Source organism: Talpa occidentalis, unplaced genomic scaffold (assembly GCF_014898055.3).
Source record: "Talpa occidentalis isolate TD23 unplaced genomic scaffold, MPIMG_talOcc4v2.1 talOcc4.3, whole genome shotgun sequence".
Classification (NCBI taxonomy): Eukaryota; Metazoa; Chordata; class Mammalia; order Eulipotyphla; family Talpidae; genus Talpa; species Talpa occidentalis.
In genome coordinates, this window is record NW_023603184.1 from 151,678,073 (window position 1) to 151,696,888 (window position 18,816).

General features: G+C 68.8%; 2 protein-coding genes across 2 annotated transcripts; one reads left to right on the forward strand and one right to left on the reverse strand.

Annotated features, from left to right (window-relative positions):
- Positions 1-501: 501 nt before the first annotated feature.
- ATG4B (autophagy related 4B cysteine peptidase) lies at positions 502-13,419 on the forward strand. The gene is given in 14 exon segments (XM_037524313.2): positions 502-564; positions 6,109-6,210; positions 6,291-6,362; positions 7,065-7,163; positions 7,398-7,499; positions 7,580-7,652; positions 8,567-8,646; positions 10,132-10,316; positions 10,518-10,596; positions 10,704-10,849; positions 11,505-11,561; positions 11,771-11,834; positions 11,837-11,863; positions 13,300-13,419. Coding segments are annotated over 14 exon segments (1,170 nt in total). The 5' UTR covers positions 502-554; the 3' UTR covers positions 13,374-13,419.
- A 409-nt stretch (positions 13,420-13,828) lies between these two features.
- Positions 13,829-18,769, reverse strand: DTYMK (deoxythymidylate kinase). The gene is made up of 5 exons (XM_037524314.2): positions 18,640-18,769; positions 18,255-18,363; positions 16,485-16,575; positions 15,663-15,860; positions 13,829-15,382 (listed from the first exon to the last, which is right to left on the reverse strand). The coding sequence occupies exons 1-5, from the start codon at positions 18,767-18,769 to the stop codon at positions 15,272-15,274; spliced, it is 639 nt and encodes a 212-aa protein (XP_037380211.1). The 3' UTR covers positions 13,829-15,271.
- Between the last annotated feature and the right edge of the window lie 47 nt (positions 18,770-18,816).

Here is an 18,816-nt window from a genome sequence, read left to right on the forward strand (position 1 = left end):
GAGCTGGCCGCCCGCCGTACGGCAAGATGGCGGCGCGCGGCCGGCCGTCCGTCCCGCCCGCCCGGCCCGGCCCGCGACGCGCCCGGGTCCCCGGCCCCGGCGGGGCGCCTTGCGCGGCTCGCGGCGTCGGGAGCGGGCGGCGGCGCCCCCGGTCGGCTGCTGCGGCCGGCGCCATCTCGCGCTCGGCCCGTCCGTACGGCAAGATGGCGGCGCCGGCGGGCCCGAACGCCGGGCGGGTGACGCGCTTGCTCCGGGGCCCCCGCCGTCGGCTCGCGTCGGCTTCCGGCGCCCCGACGGGTCGCGGCGGGGACCCGCGGCGTGAACGGCGCCGGCCGCCGAGGTGCCCAGCGGGCGGGCCCGACCCTCCGCGCGAGGCCTCCGCCGTACGCCAAGATGGCGGCCGCGCCCTTCCGGCCGCGCGCTTCCGCTTCCTCCCCCCTCCGCGGACGGGCCCCAACCCGCGGATTGACCCCGGCGGCGGCCCGTCCCGCGTCGCGCTGCGGCCCCGTCGGAGCGACGCCGCGGCCGCCTCAGTCGGCCGCCCGGGAGGGAAGATGGACGCAGGTGAGGGCCTGCGCGCGGGCGGAGCCCGCTGCTCCTCGGCCGCCCGCGACTCGGCGACGCCCGGCCCGGCGCTCGGCCCGGGCGGGCGGCGCGTCTGGGCGCCCGGGGCTGCCCGCGGCGCCGGCGGCGGCACAGGCCGGGGGGGCGCGGGGGGCGCGGCGGGCGCGGCGGGGGCCGCCCCGACTTAGCGAGGGGCCCCAACTCCGGCAAAGTTCGGCGGGGGCTGAGGCGGCGACGCGGCCGCGCGCCCCGGCTCCGCGCCCCGGCTCTGGGGCCGCACCCGCGGCGGGCTCGGCCCGGGGGCCCTCGAGCTGGCCTCGGCGGCCCGTCCGCCGCGCGCGCCGCCCCCCACAGGCGCCGCCGGAGGCCGCCGCGCTGACCGCGCCCGGCGCGCCTCGGGGCTTTCGCTCGTTGGCTGTTGTTCCACGCGGCCGGCGCTGCGCCGGGCTCCGGGGAGCAGGGCCGCCTCGGCCGGGCTCTCCCGGCGTCGCTGCCCGGGGACGGGGCCTCGCGCGGGAGCCCAGCCGGGGCGCGGGCCGGCGGGGCCCCCTGTGGCCCGGCGAGGACCCTGCTGGGGTCGGGGCCCGGCCCGCCGGCTCGCGCAGGCGGCGGCGCCCGGGGAGAGCCGCTAAGCGCCCGCTGGGGCTTGTAGGGCGTGGCGGGTTTCCCCGCTCGTGCTGCCGCCGCCGCGCATCCTTGTCGCCGGGCCGGGGCGGCGTCCTCGCGGGGCCTGCCCGCCCCGGGGCCGCTCGTGGGCCCTGCTCGTCCCCGCTGAGAACTGGTTCCTCGAGGAGGGCGAGAGTTGTGCCCGGCCCTGTTCTGCGGCTCGTGAGTGAGTGAGCAACGTAGTCAGCACCCACCCGTGGCCCCAAGGGTGGCCCCCGCGGAGAGCGGCGGGGTGGGGGGGGTGTGCAGGCGTAGCCCGGAGGACGAGGAAAGGTCTCACACGGGGGAGCGCTGAGGCGGAGACCCGAAAGCCGGCCGAAGGCTGGTGAGGGCGCGTTTAGCTCGCGCTCCTGCGCTGAGGAGAGTGCGCTGCTGGGAGGCAACAGCGAGACCTGGTGGGGGCCTTTGGGGTGAGCCAGGCCGCGCCTGGGGAAGAGGTGGGGTTCTGGGTGTTTGCATGAGGAGACCGCAGGACTCCAGGCAAACTGGACTAAGTGGGGGTCGGGAGGGGGTGAAAAGGCGAGGGAAAACTTACTTTTGAGGTAGGAGAATTGGGGAGCTGCTGGGGATTTCGTTGGTGGTGTTGAGGAGGCGCCTGTTACACGCCCCCCTTTTATTCCCTGAGAACCTTTGCACAGACCCGCAGCTGCTGGAGAAAGCAGGTGGCCGTGCTGGCCTGAGTGGGGGAGGGAAGCAGGTGGCCGGGGCAGGCCCAGCGCTGTGTGGTGGAGTCAGGAAGGGGCCAGTGTTCTCTCCACAGAGCCCCCAACACAGGCCAGGGGGCGGCACCCCAGTGCAGGGAGCTGGAAGGCGCCGCAGCCCAGCAGCCGCTCTGCCCATCTGTGAGGACGGGCCCTCTTGCACCTTCAGAGCCTCACGTTGCCTCTGGCACGTGGCTGGCATTAGAAGAAGCAGAACTGGAGCTGATAACGGCATGTCCGTGTGCCGTCAGGGCTGCGGCTCGCAGAGCTTGTGGTGAGTGCGAATCCAGTGTCAGTGTGAAGAGTGAGTGGGTGCGAGGGCAGGGGACCTGCTGCCCATGGGCTGCAGAGCACTGTTGTCTGCTTTTGCTGCAGAGGGAGTTTTGGGGTCTCTCTGCCTCTCTCCGTTTGGGATGGAACCACCAGCGTCTTCACGTGTAAACCATTTGGGTACAAACCATCTATTAAGGTTTATTTATCTACATAAGACCTGGGATACAGGCCAGATGTGCAGGAGAGCAAGAGGATTCACTAGAGACAGAGCGGGGAGCAGAACAGGCAGGCGGATGAAGTACACTGCTGAGGGGAGCAGCGGGGAGACAGGAGAGGCCTGCTGCGCCATGTGGGAATCTCCCTGGCCGGCCGGGAATCGAACCCGCGCTGCAGAGGCTGCGGACAGCTTCACAGAACTGCGCTCAACCTCCTGCACCACCAGGGAGGCCCCCCGCTAATTTTAAAAAAGAATTTTCTAAAGGAAGGGCAAGCCTTTTTTTTTTTTTTTAAAAAAAAAAAAAAACGTTTATTTATTTATACCAGCACTGGGTGCAGTCAGAAGCGCGGGAGGGTGAGAGGATTCACCAGAGCGGGGAGCAGAGCAGGCTTCTAGAAGGACCGAAGGACACTGCTGAGGGGAGCAGCGGGCGGCAGGAGAGGTCTGCGCGCCATGCGGGACCCTCACCCGGTGGCCGGGGATCGAACCAGCACTGCAGAGGCTGCGGACAGCTTCGCAACCCAGCGTTCAACCGCTGCGCCACCGGGGAGGCCCTAGGGGCGAGCCTTTTTGATGTATTTTACGGAGAAGCTTTCAGAAAGCGTTTGGGGAAGTGTCTCTGGAACCTCCGCATCGCGTCTAGCTCTGGGAGTGGCCTGTTGGGACGCATGTTTCTCTGGGTGTCCTTGGTGGGTCAGACGCTGTTGGGGCTGGAAGAAGAGCAATCGCTGGTGTCGGTGAGCATCATCTGCCTGTTGACAACCGAAGCGCTGCTTTTCTGCTTTTCTGGTGCCAGCGCTCCTGAAGGGCTTTCTCTTCCTGACTCGGGTGTGACTAGCGAGGTCTCGGGGAAGAAGATGAAGCGGACTCTAGGGGGGCCCAGAGGAGCAGACGGGGTCCCAAAGGGCCCCACAGCAGCACTGCCCCCCACCCCCCGCCCTGGCCTGGAGAAGACCTGGATGCTGCCCCCCGCCCCCCCACCAGGAGAAGAGCATGGCCCGGGCCTGGACGCTGCCCGAGGGCGGCCCCTCTCAGCGCAGGTGGCGCGGGGACCTCAGTAATGTGTCACGTGCGAGGACGAAGTGGCCACGGGCTCTGGGGGCTCCAGCTGTGGTGCTGCTGGCCACTGCGTGGGATGGCAGGTTGCGGGGGACTTCACCTGATCTCACAAATACCGGAGCTGGAGATGACGCCGTGGAGGGAGACGGCACTCCAGGCCCTGTGGGTCACGTGTGTCCCCAGCTTTGCCTGGGCGCTGCCCTTCTGCTGGTGCGGCGGCTGGACCGCAGGCCTGACCTCAACGTGCCAGTGGTCAACAGCTCCATCGCCAGAACAAGCCGAGTTGGAGGTGGTCTCGCAGGGAGGTCAGCATTCCTCAGCTTTTCTCCTTCCTCCCCAAAGAAGTCCAGGAGATCTCGTCTGGGGCTCAGCTTTGCTGGGGGGCAGTGCTCCAGTGGGGGGGTGCCCAGGTGTCAGGAGGCCCTCGGCCCTGTCCCTGCGCAGGAAGGGTGATGTGGAGCCACCCTCTTAAGTGACTAGTCTAGTGTAGACTTTCTGGTGGCTGCCCTGGGGGCCCACCTTGTTCTTCTGGTGGGTCTGGGGTACAGACCCTCGCGCCAGTTCTGCAGGGTGAGAGCTCTGGTGCTGGTGCCGTCAGGTTCCTGTCACGTGGCCTAGCTCCGCCCTCACTTGCTCCCTGAGTGTGGGGCTGGCTCTCTTGCCAGTGGCTCCAAATGCCCCCATGGATGCTCGGACCCCCAGGGTGGTGACCTCACCCTTCCCATGAGCCTTAGCGCAAGCACACCTGCTTGGAGCACGGAGGGCTCTGCCCTGCCCGGGCCTTCCACCCCCACTGTGTGCCCCCTCGCCCCCAAGACTGAGCTGCTTTCAGCCCAGTGGAAGGAGGGGCCGTGTGGGCGTGTTCCTACGGGACAGCGAGGCCCGGGCCTCTGGGCTCGTGTAGACGGGAGGTGGGGGGAGGACCTGGGCGCCCAGAGCTCCTGACTGTTTCGCGTTCCAGCTGCTTTTGGCTTGTGCGGTGAAGGATCTGAGGCCACGTGGCCCATAATTTCCTGGTCGCGGCTGGACGCGGGTGTGTCGGCGTCATGGGGCTTCCTATTACCTTCTCTCTGAAGTTGGCTGTGCCGCCTGTAAAATTGCCCGTAACTCCGAGGGCGACCTGCTTTGTGCCGGGGCCTGCCACCGCCTCACCCGCCCAGATGGCCAGCGCTACAGGAGCGCCCCGGGGTCTGGTCTCCCGGAGGCAGGGTCCCCTGGGGTCCCTTGGCCTGTGCTCACTGCTCCTCACGCCCCCGTGAGCGGCCTCGGTGCCCAGGCTCGGGCTCCTGGCCCTGCAGACCCGCTTGCGGGGGCCAGCAGGTGCAGCCACCTGTCCTCCAGGGTGGGCAGGGTGGAGCTTGGCGAGGGCCCCATCCCCCCGGATGCGGAAGTGGCTGTCAGCTCCTCTGGAGGGTCAAGCTGCCATTCAGCCCTCAGCGGTGTTCACAGCCACGGGCAGACACGGTGGGGGGGAGGGGCGCTTGTGTTAAGACGGGGGTGGGGGGAAGCCTGTGTGTCGCCGGTGGGAGCACGAGGGGCGACGCTCGCCTGCTGGGGGTCAGGCCGGGGGTGATGGCAGATCTGATCTGCACTCCATAGCCCGAGGAGGGGCTTGGCCCTCGGGGAAGGTTCCCTGGACACTCAGCCTGAACTTGTTCCCGTTTGCAGCCGGGACGTTGCCGGAGCCGGGCTGTGCAAGGGCCTGTGGGATTTGGGCTGGGGTTTGTCCGGCTGCCTCTTCGGCTGGGCCCATCGCTGGTCTGCGGAGACGCCGCGGGCGAGGCAGGAGCCCCGTGGGGACAAGTGGTGTCGAGGGCCCCTCGGAAGGAGAATGGGAAACGCGCCCGGCGCCTGTGGGCTGCAGCGAGGCTCCTTGCGGCTCTGGGGTCTCAGGCTTCCTCAATAGAAGGGATCACGTCAGCAGCACAGGAGCCAGTCCCGGTGCCGGGGAGACCCAAGGGCACTTTGATTCTCGGCTCTCCCTGGCCTGATGCGTGAGGGGTGGCGCCTGGGAGGCGGTGGGAACCCTGGCGTGTTCGGGCCCTCTGGGCGCAGCCGCAGAGAAGGGGTGCTCCCGGCCAGGCCGAGTGGTGTGCTCAGCCTCCAGTTTCCGCGTTGGAGCCACACACCAGCAGGTGGGCCCTGCTCTGGCCACCGTGGACACGGGCCCCAGCCTTGGCCTCCTGGCCTGGGTGCCCGCGGTCCCCGGGGGACTGCTGCGAGCCGGCGACTGTGCCCCTTGTCCTGGCGCCGGGACTCCCGCCGCTGCCTCGGCCCCGACGGCCACCTCACTCACGCCACTGTCTGTTCTGCGTCCCCGGGGACTTGTGGCTTCGTCATTTTGTCCATTAAGCTGGAAACATTGAAACACAAAGCTAGGAAGCACGTGTGTCAGCGGGCTGGTTTGTTTCCAACGTCTGTGGTCTTGTGTGCTCTTGGGCCTGGTCTCTTACCCTGTGGCAGCGCCAGGGGCTCTGGCTCTGAGCCGGAGAGGTTGCCCCCCCCCCCATGTGGCCCTACCCCCCGCACAGCAGCTGTCCCCGCGCTGCAGCCCTGTGGGCGGGCCCTGGCGGGGGCACCGTGGAAACCATGACGCCAGGAGGCCACCGGTGTCTCTGGTTCCAACAGCTACTCTGACGTACGACACGCTCCGGTTTGCTGAGTTTGAGGATCTCCCGGAGGCCTCGGGGCCTGTGTGGATCCTGGGGAGGAAGTACAGCGCGCGCGCAGGTACCAGGCCGCGCCGGCGGGGCGGGGTGGGCTCCGGGCTGCAGGCACGAGGCTGTGGTGTTTTCTTTTGAACTCTCCAGAGAAGGACGCGATCCTGTCCGATGTAGCCTCAAGGCTCTGGTTCACGTACAGGAAGAACTTCCCCGCCATCGGTGAGTGCTCGGCTGGCCCCCGACGCGGCCACAGAGGGATGCGGGCTCGGGGCCTTTGCTGCTGGCCGTCAGCGCGCAGACGCTGTCCCGCTGCCCTCTGCAGCGGCTGCCCAGGCCTGGGCAGCATGCGCCCCGCGGCTCCCGGCTCAGCTGCCCAGCGCTGTGCTCAGCGGGCGGCCCGGGAGCCTCAGCTTGTGGGTCCACGTGCCTGCTGCCCAGTCGCCACAGCCCTCGCTGGGGGCCCGGGGCCGGCTCCAAGCCGCCTGCTGTTCAGGGCGCGGCCCAGCTTCCCCGCGGAGAGCTCGCGGCAGGTGGCCGGACCAGGCTGGAGCGCATCCTGTCTCGTTCGGGCTGTTCCTTGCCGCCCTGGAGGTGGACAGAGGCTGCGGACGGGGCTCGGGGCCACAGGCTGCACTGCCGGGAGTGGAGGGGGATGCCCGCGCCTCAGCCTGGTCCGCGCCGCCCAGGGTCAGGTCGGCCGTTCCCGGTGGCCCAAGGACACGTGCTTCCAGGCCGGGGGTGCCGTCGAGGCCCCCAGCTGGGTTTCTGCTCTGCGGCCGTCCAGGGACGGATCCCTCGGCTCCGCGTGGAGTCGTGCCTGCTGGGTGTGCCCTGTCCCTGTGGCCGGTGGTTCGCACCCGCTGTCTCCCAGGCCTGACCAGGTGGCGCCGGGAGGCTGACGGGCTGTGTCTGCTGCCGCAGGGGGGACTGGCCCCACCTCGGACACGGGCTGGGGCTGCATGCTGCGCTGCGGGCAGATGATCTTCGCCCAGGCCCTGGTGTGCCGGCACTTAGGCCGAGGTGAGTCGGGGTGGGGGGGGGCACACCCTCGCCCTCGCGCCCTGAGCTGGGTGCGCGCCAAGGACGATGGTGTCGTAGAGGTGACCTGGGTTAGCCTGTGTGGGGGGTGGGCCTGTGTCTGTGAAAAGCCCGGGGAGCATAGCTTTTAACTCTCCGGAAGCTCAGGAGACGCTTGGACACCCCTCGTGTCCCGACGGGGCTCCTGCCTCGCCCAACGCCGCGCTGTCTCTGCAGACTGGCGGTGGGCCCAGCGGAGGAGGCAGCCGGACAGCTACCTCGGCGTCCTCAGCGCTTTCATGGACCGCAAGGACAGCTGCTACTCCATTCACCAGATAGGTGTGTGTGGGGGCGGGCGGCGGGGGGCAGAGGGGGGTGGGGCGGCGCGGGAGGCCTCACTCACCGGCTGTCTCCTGCAGCGCAAATGGGAGTCGGCGAGGGAAAGTCCATCGGCCAGTGGTACGGGCCCAACACGGTGGCCCAGGTTCTCAAGTACGTGCAGGCGCCTACGCTCTGGGGCACAGAGCTGCGCATCTCGTCCCTGGGCGCAGGCCTCCCGCTCTTCCTTCGGGGCTCGGGGGGCTCCTTGGAGCGTTCGGCCAGACGGCGCCCTGCCCGGCCGCTCTTGCGCGTGGGCTGTCTGGCCCCCTGGTGGTCTGGGCACAAGTGCACTCCCCACCAGCCCTGGGCCTCTGCCGTGACAGCTGCTCCCTGGAACCTGGCTCCAGCGGGCCCCACACCCCTCCCTTTACCCCCAACAGATACCCATTTTGCCCCGTGACCTCCTCCCTGAGGTCCCGTGCCCCCGCTACCAGCTGCATGGGCCTTCCCGCCACATCTGAGCCCGCCCCCTTCCCCAGCCCTGGCCAGCCTCTGCTCTGCCCCGCCCCGCCCCCATGCGCCCTGGCACTCCCGCTGCAGCCTGTGTGGGGACGCTGCTGCGCGGGCCTGTGTGCTGCGTGTGGCGTGCACGTCCACACGTGTGGGCTGCCCGCCCTGTGCCCTCTCTGAGGCCTCCCTCCTGTCTGCGTGGGCGTTGTCGGTGCTTTATTCTGTGGGAAGGCAGAGCTCAGCCCGAGCTTACTCTGCAGCCCTTGGCCCCTGCAGGGCCGCCTGGGCTGTCACTCCGCCTGCTCTGGTGCTCAGACTGCAGGTCCCTTCCAGCTGACCACGGCCTGGCCTCTGCCCGTGCTGTGACTGCGCCTTCCCGCCCTCCACGTGTCAGCACCACACCCGGCCCGCTGGGAGCCTGAGTGCTCATCTCCAGGAGTCTGTGTGCATGGCCCACATCCAGCCACGCGTGGCTAGTGGCCGGGGCTGGGGGAGGCGCTCGGCCAGGCAAGGAGCAGCAGCTCCCAGCCTCCCTCTCACCGGGAAGGGCTCATGGGCCTGTCCTGCTTCACTAGGAAACTGGCTGTCTTCGACACGTGGAGCGCCCTGGCCGTCCACATCGCCATGGACAACACGGTGGTGATGGACGACATCAGTGAGTGGCAGGGCGAGGGCTGGGCCGGGGGTTTGCACCGGCCCTCTCGGAGCTTGGGGCTGTGGGCTGACCGGGCAGGCCTCCAGGGTGAGGCCACAAGACCACCTTTCCCGCTGCCACCGTCAGCCGCGTGTGCCCCGGGGGGACAGGAGCGGCCTTAGCCCTGCTGGGGGTCCGGGAAGGCCAGGGGCTAGGTTGGGGGGGGGGTCTCGGGACTTGGGCTCAGGCCCACCCATGGGTTCCAGCACCGCCCACAGCCTGGCTGCCCCCATGGCTGCCGCAGCTGAGCCCACGTGGGGCATGGCCTTGAGCCGCTGAGAGAACAGGTGTGACCGCAGAGGCGCCCAAGACTGCAGGGTCTGCAGAGTAGGTGTTGATGCAAGGCCTGGCCAGGCGAGGCCTCTCGGCCCGTTCTCAAAGCTGCCCCAGGAGGACCTGGGGGGCTGCCGGCGGGGAGGGCTGTGGGGGAAGCCCCTCTGCCCTGGGCAGCCCCTGTAACATGTTCCCCTCTTAGTTCTTGCCGCGGCCCCATTGCACTGGCCCTGGAACGTCAGTGGCTGTTGCTGCTGGGCCAGACCCCCCAGCCCCTGTCCCCCACAGGGGTGGGGCATGGGGAGTCCCCACTCGGAGTGGGCAGGTTCCCTTGCAGCCAGCCCGGCCTGGGCGACTCAGGGCTGCCGGGCCGGCCCCCCCCCCGCTCTGTAGGGAACGGCAGGGTCTTCGCGCTGCTGGCCGGGGATGGCGTGAAGGCTGGACGTGGGCTTGGTGTGGGGTTGCGGGCTAGGGACTGTGCTCCACTGGGTGGCAGATGTGGGCCTCCCAGTGCCTCGCGGCTGGAGTGGGCTCCTGAGGCACGGCCTCGCCTCCTCCCCGAGTCCAGAGGCTCCCCCTAGCACTGACACATTTGCTGAAGCCTGGATCCGTGAGGGCCCTGCTGCCCGGTGCAGGCTGACCATCTGCCGGTGGGCACTGGAGGTGGCGGTGCTGCTGGGGCCCGGGCAGGGTGGCGAGTGGGTGTCTGTGGCGGGGCCCCTGCAGGCCGGGTCTCGTGAGGCCTTCCCTCTGGCCGGCCGCTGCTCAGCCACTACCGGAGTCCCCTGGTGTTCCCACCCCTGCCCAGAGCTGGCCCTTTCTCCCAGGAGCCCTGACGCCTCAGTGAGGAAGGGGCTGGTGAACTCTGGGGCCGGGCGCACCCCAGGGAGCTCTGCACTTCTGCATGCGGGAGGCTGGCCGGCTGGTCAGGTGGCAGGAACAGGGACATGCCAAAGGGCATCTCCTTCTGAGGGCCCAGGCTTTGGGGCGCGGCCTGGCCTGGTGGGGGAACTGCTACATGGCCTCCCCTGCTGGCGCACGTCCTCCGGGTCTCCCCAAGATGGCCCCTTCCGGCCTGGGACCCACAGGGAGTGCTGGACACTGTCCTGAGTGCCGGCCAGCCTGGCGCAGGGCGGGCTCCTGCAGCGCTGCTGAGCTGTTCGGTCCCCCCAGGAAGGCTGTGTCGGAGCAGCCTGGCCAGCACGGGGGCCGCCGCCAACCCCGACAGGCACTGTAACGGGTTCCCTGCTGGCTCCGAGGCCCCCGATAGGCCGGCATCCTGGAGGCCCCTGGTGCTGCTCATCCCCTTGCGCCTGGGGCTCACGGACATCAACGAGGCTTACGTGGAGACGCTCAAGGTGGGTGCCCACCCGCTGCCCATGCTCCCAACCCCTTCCCTGAGCCCCGGCACCTCCGCTCTTCCCCTGGCCCTCTGTCACCCCGCACCCCACCTTCCCTGGCCCTCCCACACGTGGTCTCCTGTGCTGTCTCCTGGTTTCTGCCCGCCTGGGTGTCGCAGGGGCTCCTGCTTGCAGGCTGAGCCCCCCCGCCTCCCACAGCGCTGCTTCACGCTGCCCCAGTCGCTGGGTGTCATCGGAGGGAAGCCCAACAGTGCCCACTACTTCATCGGCTATGTGGGTGAGTGACGCCCCCACTCCGGGCTCCACGCATCCCTCTCTCTGGCCGCCCTTCCTGGCAGGCCCCCGGCTGCGGCTGGGTGCAGCCTGAGCAGCCCCGTCCCCCAGGAGAGGAGCTCATCTACCTGGACCCCCACACCACGCAGCCTGCGGTGGACGCTGCCGACGGTGGCTTCGTTCCGGACGAGAGCTTCCACTGCCAGCACCCGCCCAGCCGGATGAGCATCGGGGAGCTCGACCCATCTATCGCCGTGGTGGGTGCCCCTGTCCCGGCCTGCTTGGAACAGAAGGGAGGCCTTGTAGGCCCTGCTGCTCGCCCGCGGTCTGCAGTGAGGGCTCATGGGTGGGGCGGGCGAGGGCTGGTGGCGCCTGTTCTCGGGCTGGAGGGCCGGCAGCTGCCACAGACGAGGGTAGGCACCTTGTTCTGCCAGGAGGAGGTGCACACAGGCTCCCCCGAGAAGCCAGCCTTGCGTGTCCCTCCCAGAATGTTCCGTGCGTCCTGGGACAAAGCGTGAAGCCGCAGGGTGGCGAGGGTGCCCGGGGACCACCAGTACTTCCCGTCTGTCCCTGGTCTCCATGCCCATACCGCGCTGCTGCCCGTGTCCAGGCTTCCGCTCACTGTCTCAGCTGCCAGCGGTGGCCCAGTCCCCCCCCCAGAGCGTGGGCTTCTCTGTGGCCTTGGTGGCACCCAGAGCCCCTGCGGCTGACATGCCCCCTGCCCGAGGCCTGCTGTCCAGGTGGGCTGCCCGCTGTCCTTCAGAGCAACTCCAGCCCCAGCCACTTGGGAGACGGCGAGTCACAGCCGAGTCCCCGCCAGCACTGCCCAGCCCCTTTGCGCCAGGACTGGAAACCCCATCTGCAGGCGCGCAGGGCCGGCGGTGCTCTGTGCTTACCGCGCTCTTCCTGCAGGGGTTTTTTTGCAAGACCGAGGACGACTTCAATGACTGGTGCCAGCAGGTCCGAAAGGTCAGTTGTGGGCACCGTGTGGGGGCAGGGGCTGTGCGATGCCGTTGCTGCTGGCGCCCAGAGCCTCGGGGCAGCGCCTCATCCGCGTGTTGGTCCGGTGCAGGGCAGGGCAGCCAGTGGACCTCAGCAGCTTGGCACACGCCCCCCGCCCCCCCGCAAGGGGCCGCCTCCCCCCCCACCCTGGGCCCTGACGTGCCTCCCCCCCACAGTTGTCGCAGCTGGGCGGTGCCCTGCCCATGTTCGAGCTGGTGGAGCAGCAGCCCTCCCACCTGGCCGGCCCGATGCCCTGAGCCTGTCCGTGGGTGAGTCCAGGCTGCAGGGCCATGCCTGGTGGGCACCGTCCTGGCATCGGTGTGGGGTGGGTTTCTGTGCGCTGCTGTCCCCCTTCTCAGCCCCTGCCCAGGTGCAGCTGCTCTTGGTCCTGAGCTGTGGGGTCCGGGGGTGACCCATCAGTGGTGCTGGCCTTGAAAAGGAGCCACAGATGGGGATCCCGGTCTCTCTAGGCGTCGCTGGCCAGGAGTCAGGTCCTCTGAGGACACAGAGGCCTCTGGTTCCTCAGCCTCATGCCCTGCACGGGGGTGGGGTGCGGGGCTGGAGACCCTCAGGCTGCCTGAGTATGGGAGGGTCTCCGGGGCCTCCCCCGTGTCGGGTCCTGCGATGTCTCCAGGTGCTTCCGTTTCCGTGCAGGGAGCTTGACCGGGCTCAGCAGCTGGTGGGGCCTGGGGAGCCACTCTCCGCTCGCCCAGGAGGGCCTGCAATTCTGTGGGCAGGTCTGCGTCCTCAGGAGACCTGCTGTTGGCCAGCGGGGACCCGGGGCCTGGACGGGGGGTGGGGGAACCCGGTGGTTCCTCAGGTGGCATGGTCGGTGCGTTGGCTGAGGGTGGCGCGGGAGGGTGGGCAGCCCAGCCGGCCCAGGTCTGGCCAGGAGGGAGAGCAGCGCCCGCGTGCAGGGCAGCTCGCGTCTGTCCCACTGGGAGCGGACGGCCGCACACCCTGCTTGGCTCCCTGACCCTGGTGCGGCTGTGTCCGCGGGAGCTGGCATTGGGCGGCTCAGGCCGTGGGGGCCAGAGGCGCCGCCCGGCTCCCTCAAGGTGTGGACACGCGTGTCCATCTCAGTAACACCACATCCAGCCTGCACCCACCCACCCGTGGGTACCTCCACGGGGATCTGGGTGTTCTGTGGAGGGTCCTCGCAGCGATGATGGCAGAGTGTTCTGGTTACCATGACGATGTCGTGAAGTTACATGGGGAAAGTCAGTGAGAGGACATCCTCGGGGACCTTGACCACGGGCGGCTGCAGTGGCCCTGCACCCCGCTTCTGGGCGAGCACCTGGGCTGCTCTGTTTTACTCACAGAGAAGGGGTCGGGCCGCTGAGCTCTCCTAGGCCTTGAGGCTGTGCCTGGCGGGCCCGGGGGTGCTGGAGGCTGGGACAGCAACACGGAGTTGCCCACGGTGACCGGTCTGAGGGGAGCCCTGCGGGTGGCACCTGGGCTTGGGTCTGCGACGAGACCCAAAAGGGAAGCCCCCGAATAGTCCCTGAGGAGCATTGGTGTTTGCTGTCACGGAGGGAGGCGGGGGTTCTCTCAGCCCCTCTGCCGGGGCTCCTGCCCCAGCCCTGCAGGCCGGAGCCCTGGGCCCCGATGTGCAGCTCACAGCCGGGCGCCTCGCAGTGGCGCATACTCTGCCAGGGACGCCCGCGTGACCCTGCTGGGATCCGACAACGCTGTCTCCTTCTAGAGTCTTCTGATGCAGAGCGGCTGGAGAGATTCTTCGACTCAGAAGACGAGGACTTTGAGATCTTGTCCCTGTGAGAGCCCTGGAGTCTCCAGTGGCCTGGGGCGCCGCGGTCCGGAGCTGACCGCCAGCACGGAACCTTAGCCCAGAAGGCCACGGCGGTGCTTGGACGCCCTCCCGTGACACTGCCAGCCTCGCGCCCTCCGTCCTGCTGCTTCCTGGGCTCGCGGTTCTGGGATTGCTTTGGAATCTACTCCAGACGTGAACTGGTGTCGGGACGTCCCGCCTCGGTGGCTCTGGAGCCCGTGGCGGCGCGCAGAGCGATGCCCGGGACCTGGCTGCGTGGGGCTGCCTCGGGGGAGGGGGGCCCACCTGCATGTCGCCGAGGACACTGGCGCCAGCCAGGAGCCTTCGGGGGAGCCCAGTGGGCACCCTGTCCCGTGTCCGGCTCCCCTGCCGAGACGCACGTGCTGCTGCTTGCTTGCGGCCTGGCTGCCCTGGCGGGTGGCGGGCGCAGGGCACCTGCCCCCAGCCCCCTTGGAGCCACCCCCGCCGCGGGGGCTCGGGCCAGAGAGTGGGCCCTCCTGCGCAGCTGAGACAGCCATTCTCCTCCGCCCTGGTCTTGTGCTGTCGGCTCTGGAAAAGCCGGGGAGTTTAGGGGGCTAAGTAGCGGGGAGGCCCTCCCTCCCACGGTGTCCAGCCAGGGGCCCCCCCGTGTGGCTGTGGAGGCGGCAGGAGACTTGGCCCCAGTGTGGCCGACTAAGTTATTTGCTCTTCTCTTTCCTCCTCCCTTGGGGAGGGGTGGGTGGGGTGGAGGGTGTCGCTGCCAGGACCCCGGGCTGGTGCCCTGGCCGAAGGGAACTTTGTCCTGGCGTTTGGAAAATGCGACCGAAGAGGCCTCACCCCTTCTCAGTAGTGTAGCTCGCAGTTCTCGATGGCAAATAAGTTTCAATAGAAAGCCAGGCCCGGCGTGTTGCTTTCCCTGGCGCCCGGGGAGTCGTGGTTGGCGTTAGTGGGTAAGGCCCTGCTGTCCGGACACCTCCTGGCCTCTGTATCAGGCAGGCCTGTGTCCTCGGGGGACAGGTGGGACTCCTGCAATAGGAGGGCAGCTGATGCACTGGGGGGTCCCCAGCATATGGGCCTCCATTTCCGGGGTACCCTCTTTAGCATGACTGAAGGTGAGGGCTGCTGCTGGCACGGGGAGGTGGCCCCCACTCAGGGTGCCCTGGGTGCCACTTCTCAGCCTAGGCTTCTCCTTGGAGGAGGGTGGGGCCTGGCCAGCCTCACTCTGGTGCTCAAGCCTGGGCCTACTTCTGTCCCCATCCAGTTCTGGGAACCCCCACTCCACTCTGGTCTCCCACCTCTGACCCCACAGCCCAGCCCTGGGGTGGTATGTGCCATCCCCCCGCCCCCCATGTGGGGTGTGCAGGCACAGCTTGCCCAGCTGGCTTCAGGAGTTCCACTGGGTGGTTTGTGCCTTGGTCATGGGGGACAGGGCAGGCAATGGTGGGATGTGGCCTGGATACCACACCGGCCTTCCTGTTCTGGCCCCAGTGGGTGCAGTCCAGGGCACTGGCCATGTTGCCAGCAGCCCCCCACAGCCCCTCTGGACACAGCCAGCTGATGCCCCAGGGCTGACCTTGCCCCTCCTGCCACCCTTGGCTGTGCCGTGCTGGACTCTGCTAGGCCCTGCTGACCACACCCACGGCCCACTCCCGCACGCTGCTTGGCTGGGCCCAGAGGGACTGCCAGGACGCGTGAGGTCCTGTGAGCCCAGCTCAGGCCCCCCTCCCCACCTTGGGCATGGCCGGCCGGTGGCCACCTCAGAAAGCCAGGTCTCCCTGGGTGCTCAGGTGGGGTTTATTTACGCGTGCCTGGCCGGGTCTCAGAGAAACGGCTTGGGCACGGGTACCAGGTCGGAGGCGGCGGTTGTGGGCCACCTGTCCCACTGGACTGGGGCGGGCCTGCAGCTGCTCTACCGCCACAGCTCCCCCAGCGGCCTCTGCGCCGCGGCCTGGATGGTGTCCTCGGAAAGCCGGCGGATCTCCTGGTGGACCTCCTCGATGCTCCTGGCGGCGTCGACCGTCTGCTCCCGCGGGGGGTGGGATGGGGTAGGGGCTGTGTCTCAGTGGGCGGGAGGGAGGGAGGGTGGCCCGACGGGTGTCCCCGGGACAGAACCCCAAGCTGACCAGCACAGGCCTGGGCACACGGGAGAGTGGGACTACGGGGAGCAGCCGAGGGCTGGGCAGGTCCTCCCACACCAGGACCCACCACCATTTGGGGCCCTCGACTCACTGGCAAGCACCGAACCCCAGAAAAGCAGGGGGAGCCGCCCCCGCGCTGGGCTGCACCAGCCCCGCCCTCACCTGCCAGTTCAGGGTGCTGTCCCCCATGAGCTGCTGGAAGCGCTGCAGCGCCCGCTCCTGGAAGGGCCGGCTCTCGTAGCGCTCGCGCCCGAAGTCCCCGCGCTCCGCCGCCGCCGCCAGCCCCAGCCGCAGGAAGACCACCAGGTCGGGCTTGGGGAGGCCCACGTCTGGCTGCTTGCACCAGTCCAGGGAGAAGTCCTGCGGGAGCCTGGGGTCAGGGCTGGCTGGGGCCCTCCACCCGACTGGGCAGTGGACGCGGGGCGCTGTCCTCGGTCACTCCCGCTGCAGTGACTTGGGCCCAGGCCGGCCGCTCGGCCTGGTGCTCTTGGCAGCGCCTTCGAGCTCGGCAACCTTGGACCATCTCAAGGTGCTCCAGGTGGACAGACGCCACCCGCTGCCAGCCCCGCCGCACCCTCCAGGCCTGGCTTTCACCCCTATGCTCCCTTCTGGGCGGGGCCCTTTGCTCAGAATTTGGCCATCCCAACCCGTGAAGTCCAGGCGCCGCCACCAGAGCAATGACCCTCGGGGAGCGCCCAGGGACGGACCCCACTGGCTACCAGCAGGAGGTCACCACCCTGCAGCCCCCATAAATCACCACCCCAAAAACTGTGACCCCAAAAGCCAGAACCAGATGCTGCAGGAGAGGCTGCCTTGCATGCCCCTGCAAAAGTCAAGCCAGTAAAGGGGGGGGGGGCGCGCACGAGGGAGATGGGGGCCGAATCGGCTTAAAAGACACTTCCAGCCTGACTGCTGGACTGACCCAGGGAACTGTGAAGACACCCCGGGGCAAGTAGGCAGGGGCTGGGCGCCCACTGGACTCACCTCCTTGGCGCTGGTGAAGGCAACGCCAGAAAACGCGTATCTGTCCACGACAAGGGTGACGCCCTGGCTCAGCTTCTCTTTAATGAAGGGCCTGGAGAGCAGCAAGCACCTGAGTCCTGCCCCGGGTCACAGGCCCTGCCAGGTCCCACCAGGACATGGCCTCTTCCTGAGATGCCTGGTGGGCCCACGGGCCAGCCTTCCAGGACAGACCCGCCCGCTGGGCGCAACGGCCCCGTCCAGAGGGCCTCATGGTGTGGGGGGGGGGGCAGCTGCCAGCACCCCCAGGCTAAGGGCTAAAGGGGTGACCCTGCCCCAAACCCCAAAGGCCTTTTTGCATGTGGTTTTACAGGGCCTCCCTGGTGGCGCAGCAGGTTGAGCGCTGGGCTGTGGAGCTGTCCGCAGCCTCTGCAGCACAAGTTTGCTCCCCCGCCAGGGAGTGACCCGCAGGGCGCAGCCGACCTCTCCTGTCTCCCCGCTGCTCCCCTCAGCAGTGTGTTTTGGTCCATCTGCCTGTTCTGTCCCCTGCTCTGTCTTGGGTGAGTCCTCTCGCCCTCCGGCGCCTGCTGGCCTGTGCCCCAGTGCTTGTATAAATAAGTAAACTTTAAAAAAAAAAGAAAAAAAAGCCAAACAAGGCACGGAATCCCTGACGCTGCAGTGGAGGGAACCTAACCAGCCCCCCATGCTCCGGGGCAGGCTGGCGACCTGGGATCCTCCCTGGGGGCCGGGAGCTCTGAGGTGCTGCAGGCGACACCCCTTGTGTGGTAACCTCTCGGGCGGACCCGCCTTGGCCTGCAAGGGCAGCAGGACCCTGTCAGTTGCGTGGTGTCGGGGACCACCCAGCGGCAGACTGGGGAGTTTGAAGACGGGGGTGGGGGTGGGGCGCTCAATGGTGCAGGGAGAAGCCTCTGCATCCAGGACGCCTGCAGGGCAGGCCTGGAAGCGGAGGGCAGGGATGTCACCCGCCTGGTGAAGAGCAGGGGCAGAGCCTGTGGCCCGATGGAAAGCCTGGAGGAGACGCGTCTCCACAGGGCCCCTGGCGGACCCGGCCACCCTCTCCGAGCCGGACCTGTGGGGCGAGGGACACACTGCAAGGAGGGGGTGCACAGCCCAGCGGGTCAGGGTGCCCGCGATTTGGGCCCGCTGCTGTCCCGCCACAAGAGAAAAAGCAAAATCAGGACAACCACATCACAGGAAATATGCAAGACTATACAGGCCGGACTCCTGGTGTGGGGAAGGGGCTGCCCAGCAGACGCCAGAGCCAGAGGAGGGCGGTGCCTGCCGCGCAGTGGAGGTGCAAAGCCCAGAACCCGGGGCCGGTCCAGTCCCTTTGTGCAAAAGAGCTGCCGAGGGCCTCCCTGGTAGTGCAGCGGTTGAGCGCTGGGCTGCAAAGCTGCCCGCAGCCTCTGCAGCGCCGGTTCAATCCCCGGCTGCCCGGCGAGAGTCCCACCTGGCGCGCAGACCTCTCCTGCCGCCCATTGCTCCCCTCAGCAGTGTATTTCGTCGGTCTACCCGTTCTGTTCCCCGCTCTGGCTCTGGTGAATCCTCTCACCCTCCCGCGCTTCTGACTGTGCCCAGCGCTTGTATAAATAAATAAATCTTAAAAAAAAAGAAAGCTGCCGAGGCCAGCGCCGGCCACCTCCGGGCAGCGGTGACCGCGGCTCCCGCGGGAGAGGGGGCGCAGTGTGGACTGGGGGTGGCCCCGGGAGCGCTCGGGCCGGCCTCCACCTGGACAGCAGAGCCCGCGGCGGGGGCGGGGGCGGGGGCGCCTACACTTGCTCCCAGCGGTTGGCGGAGAACAGCAGGTGCACCGAGTGGTCCTCCACGTCGCTCTTCTTCTCCAGGTAGGAGCTCAGGAGTTTGCCGATTTCCGTCGATCTTTCTGAGAAGAAACAAGCGACAGCGCCGTCAGGCCCCGCCCCGGCCAGCCCGCAGGGCGCGGGGGTCTGGGGGGACCGGGCGCGGGCGCGGGTCGCGACGCTTCTCTTCCCCCGAGGCCGTCGCGCCCCGACGCGCGCGGACCTCCCCGAGGAGCTCGCGAGGCGGGCGACGGCCCCCGACGGCGAACGCCCCGAACAAGACGGGGCGGCAGCGGCCCGCGGGGCGGCCCCCGGGCCCCGCGCCCAGACGTCCCGTCGCGCGGCCGCGCCCCACCCACCCGGGAAGCGGAGCAGCTCGGCGCGGTGGCCGGCGGCGCACAGCGCGGCCACCAGCCTGCGGCTCTGCGTGCTCTTGCCCGCGCGGTCCACCCCCTCCAGCACGATCAGCGCGCCGCGCCGGCCCGCCATCGCCGCCGCCCGCCGCCGCCGCGCGCGCCCATTGGCCGGCGCCCGCG

Coding starts and splice junctions, on each gene's coding strand:
- DTYMK (XM_037524314.2), bottom strand. CDS start 18,769: ATGGCGGGCCGGCGCGGCGCGCTGATCGTGCTGGAGGGGGTGGACCGC. Junction 18,364..18,639: donor CGAGCTGCTCCGCTTCCCGG/GTGGGTGGGGCG, acceptor GTTTCTTCTCAG/AAAGATCGACGGAAATCGGC. Junction 16,576..18,254: donor GCCAACCGCTGGGAGCAAGT/GTAGGCGCCCCC, acceptor GCTGCTCTCCAG/GCCCTTCATTAAAGAGAAGC.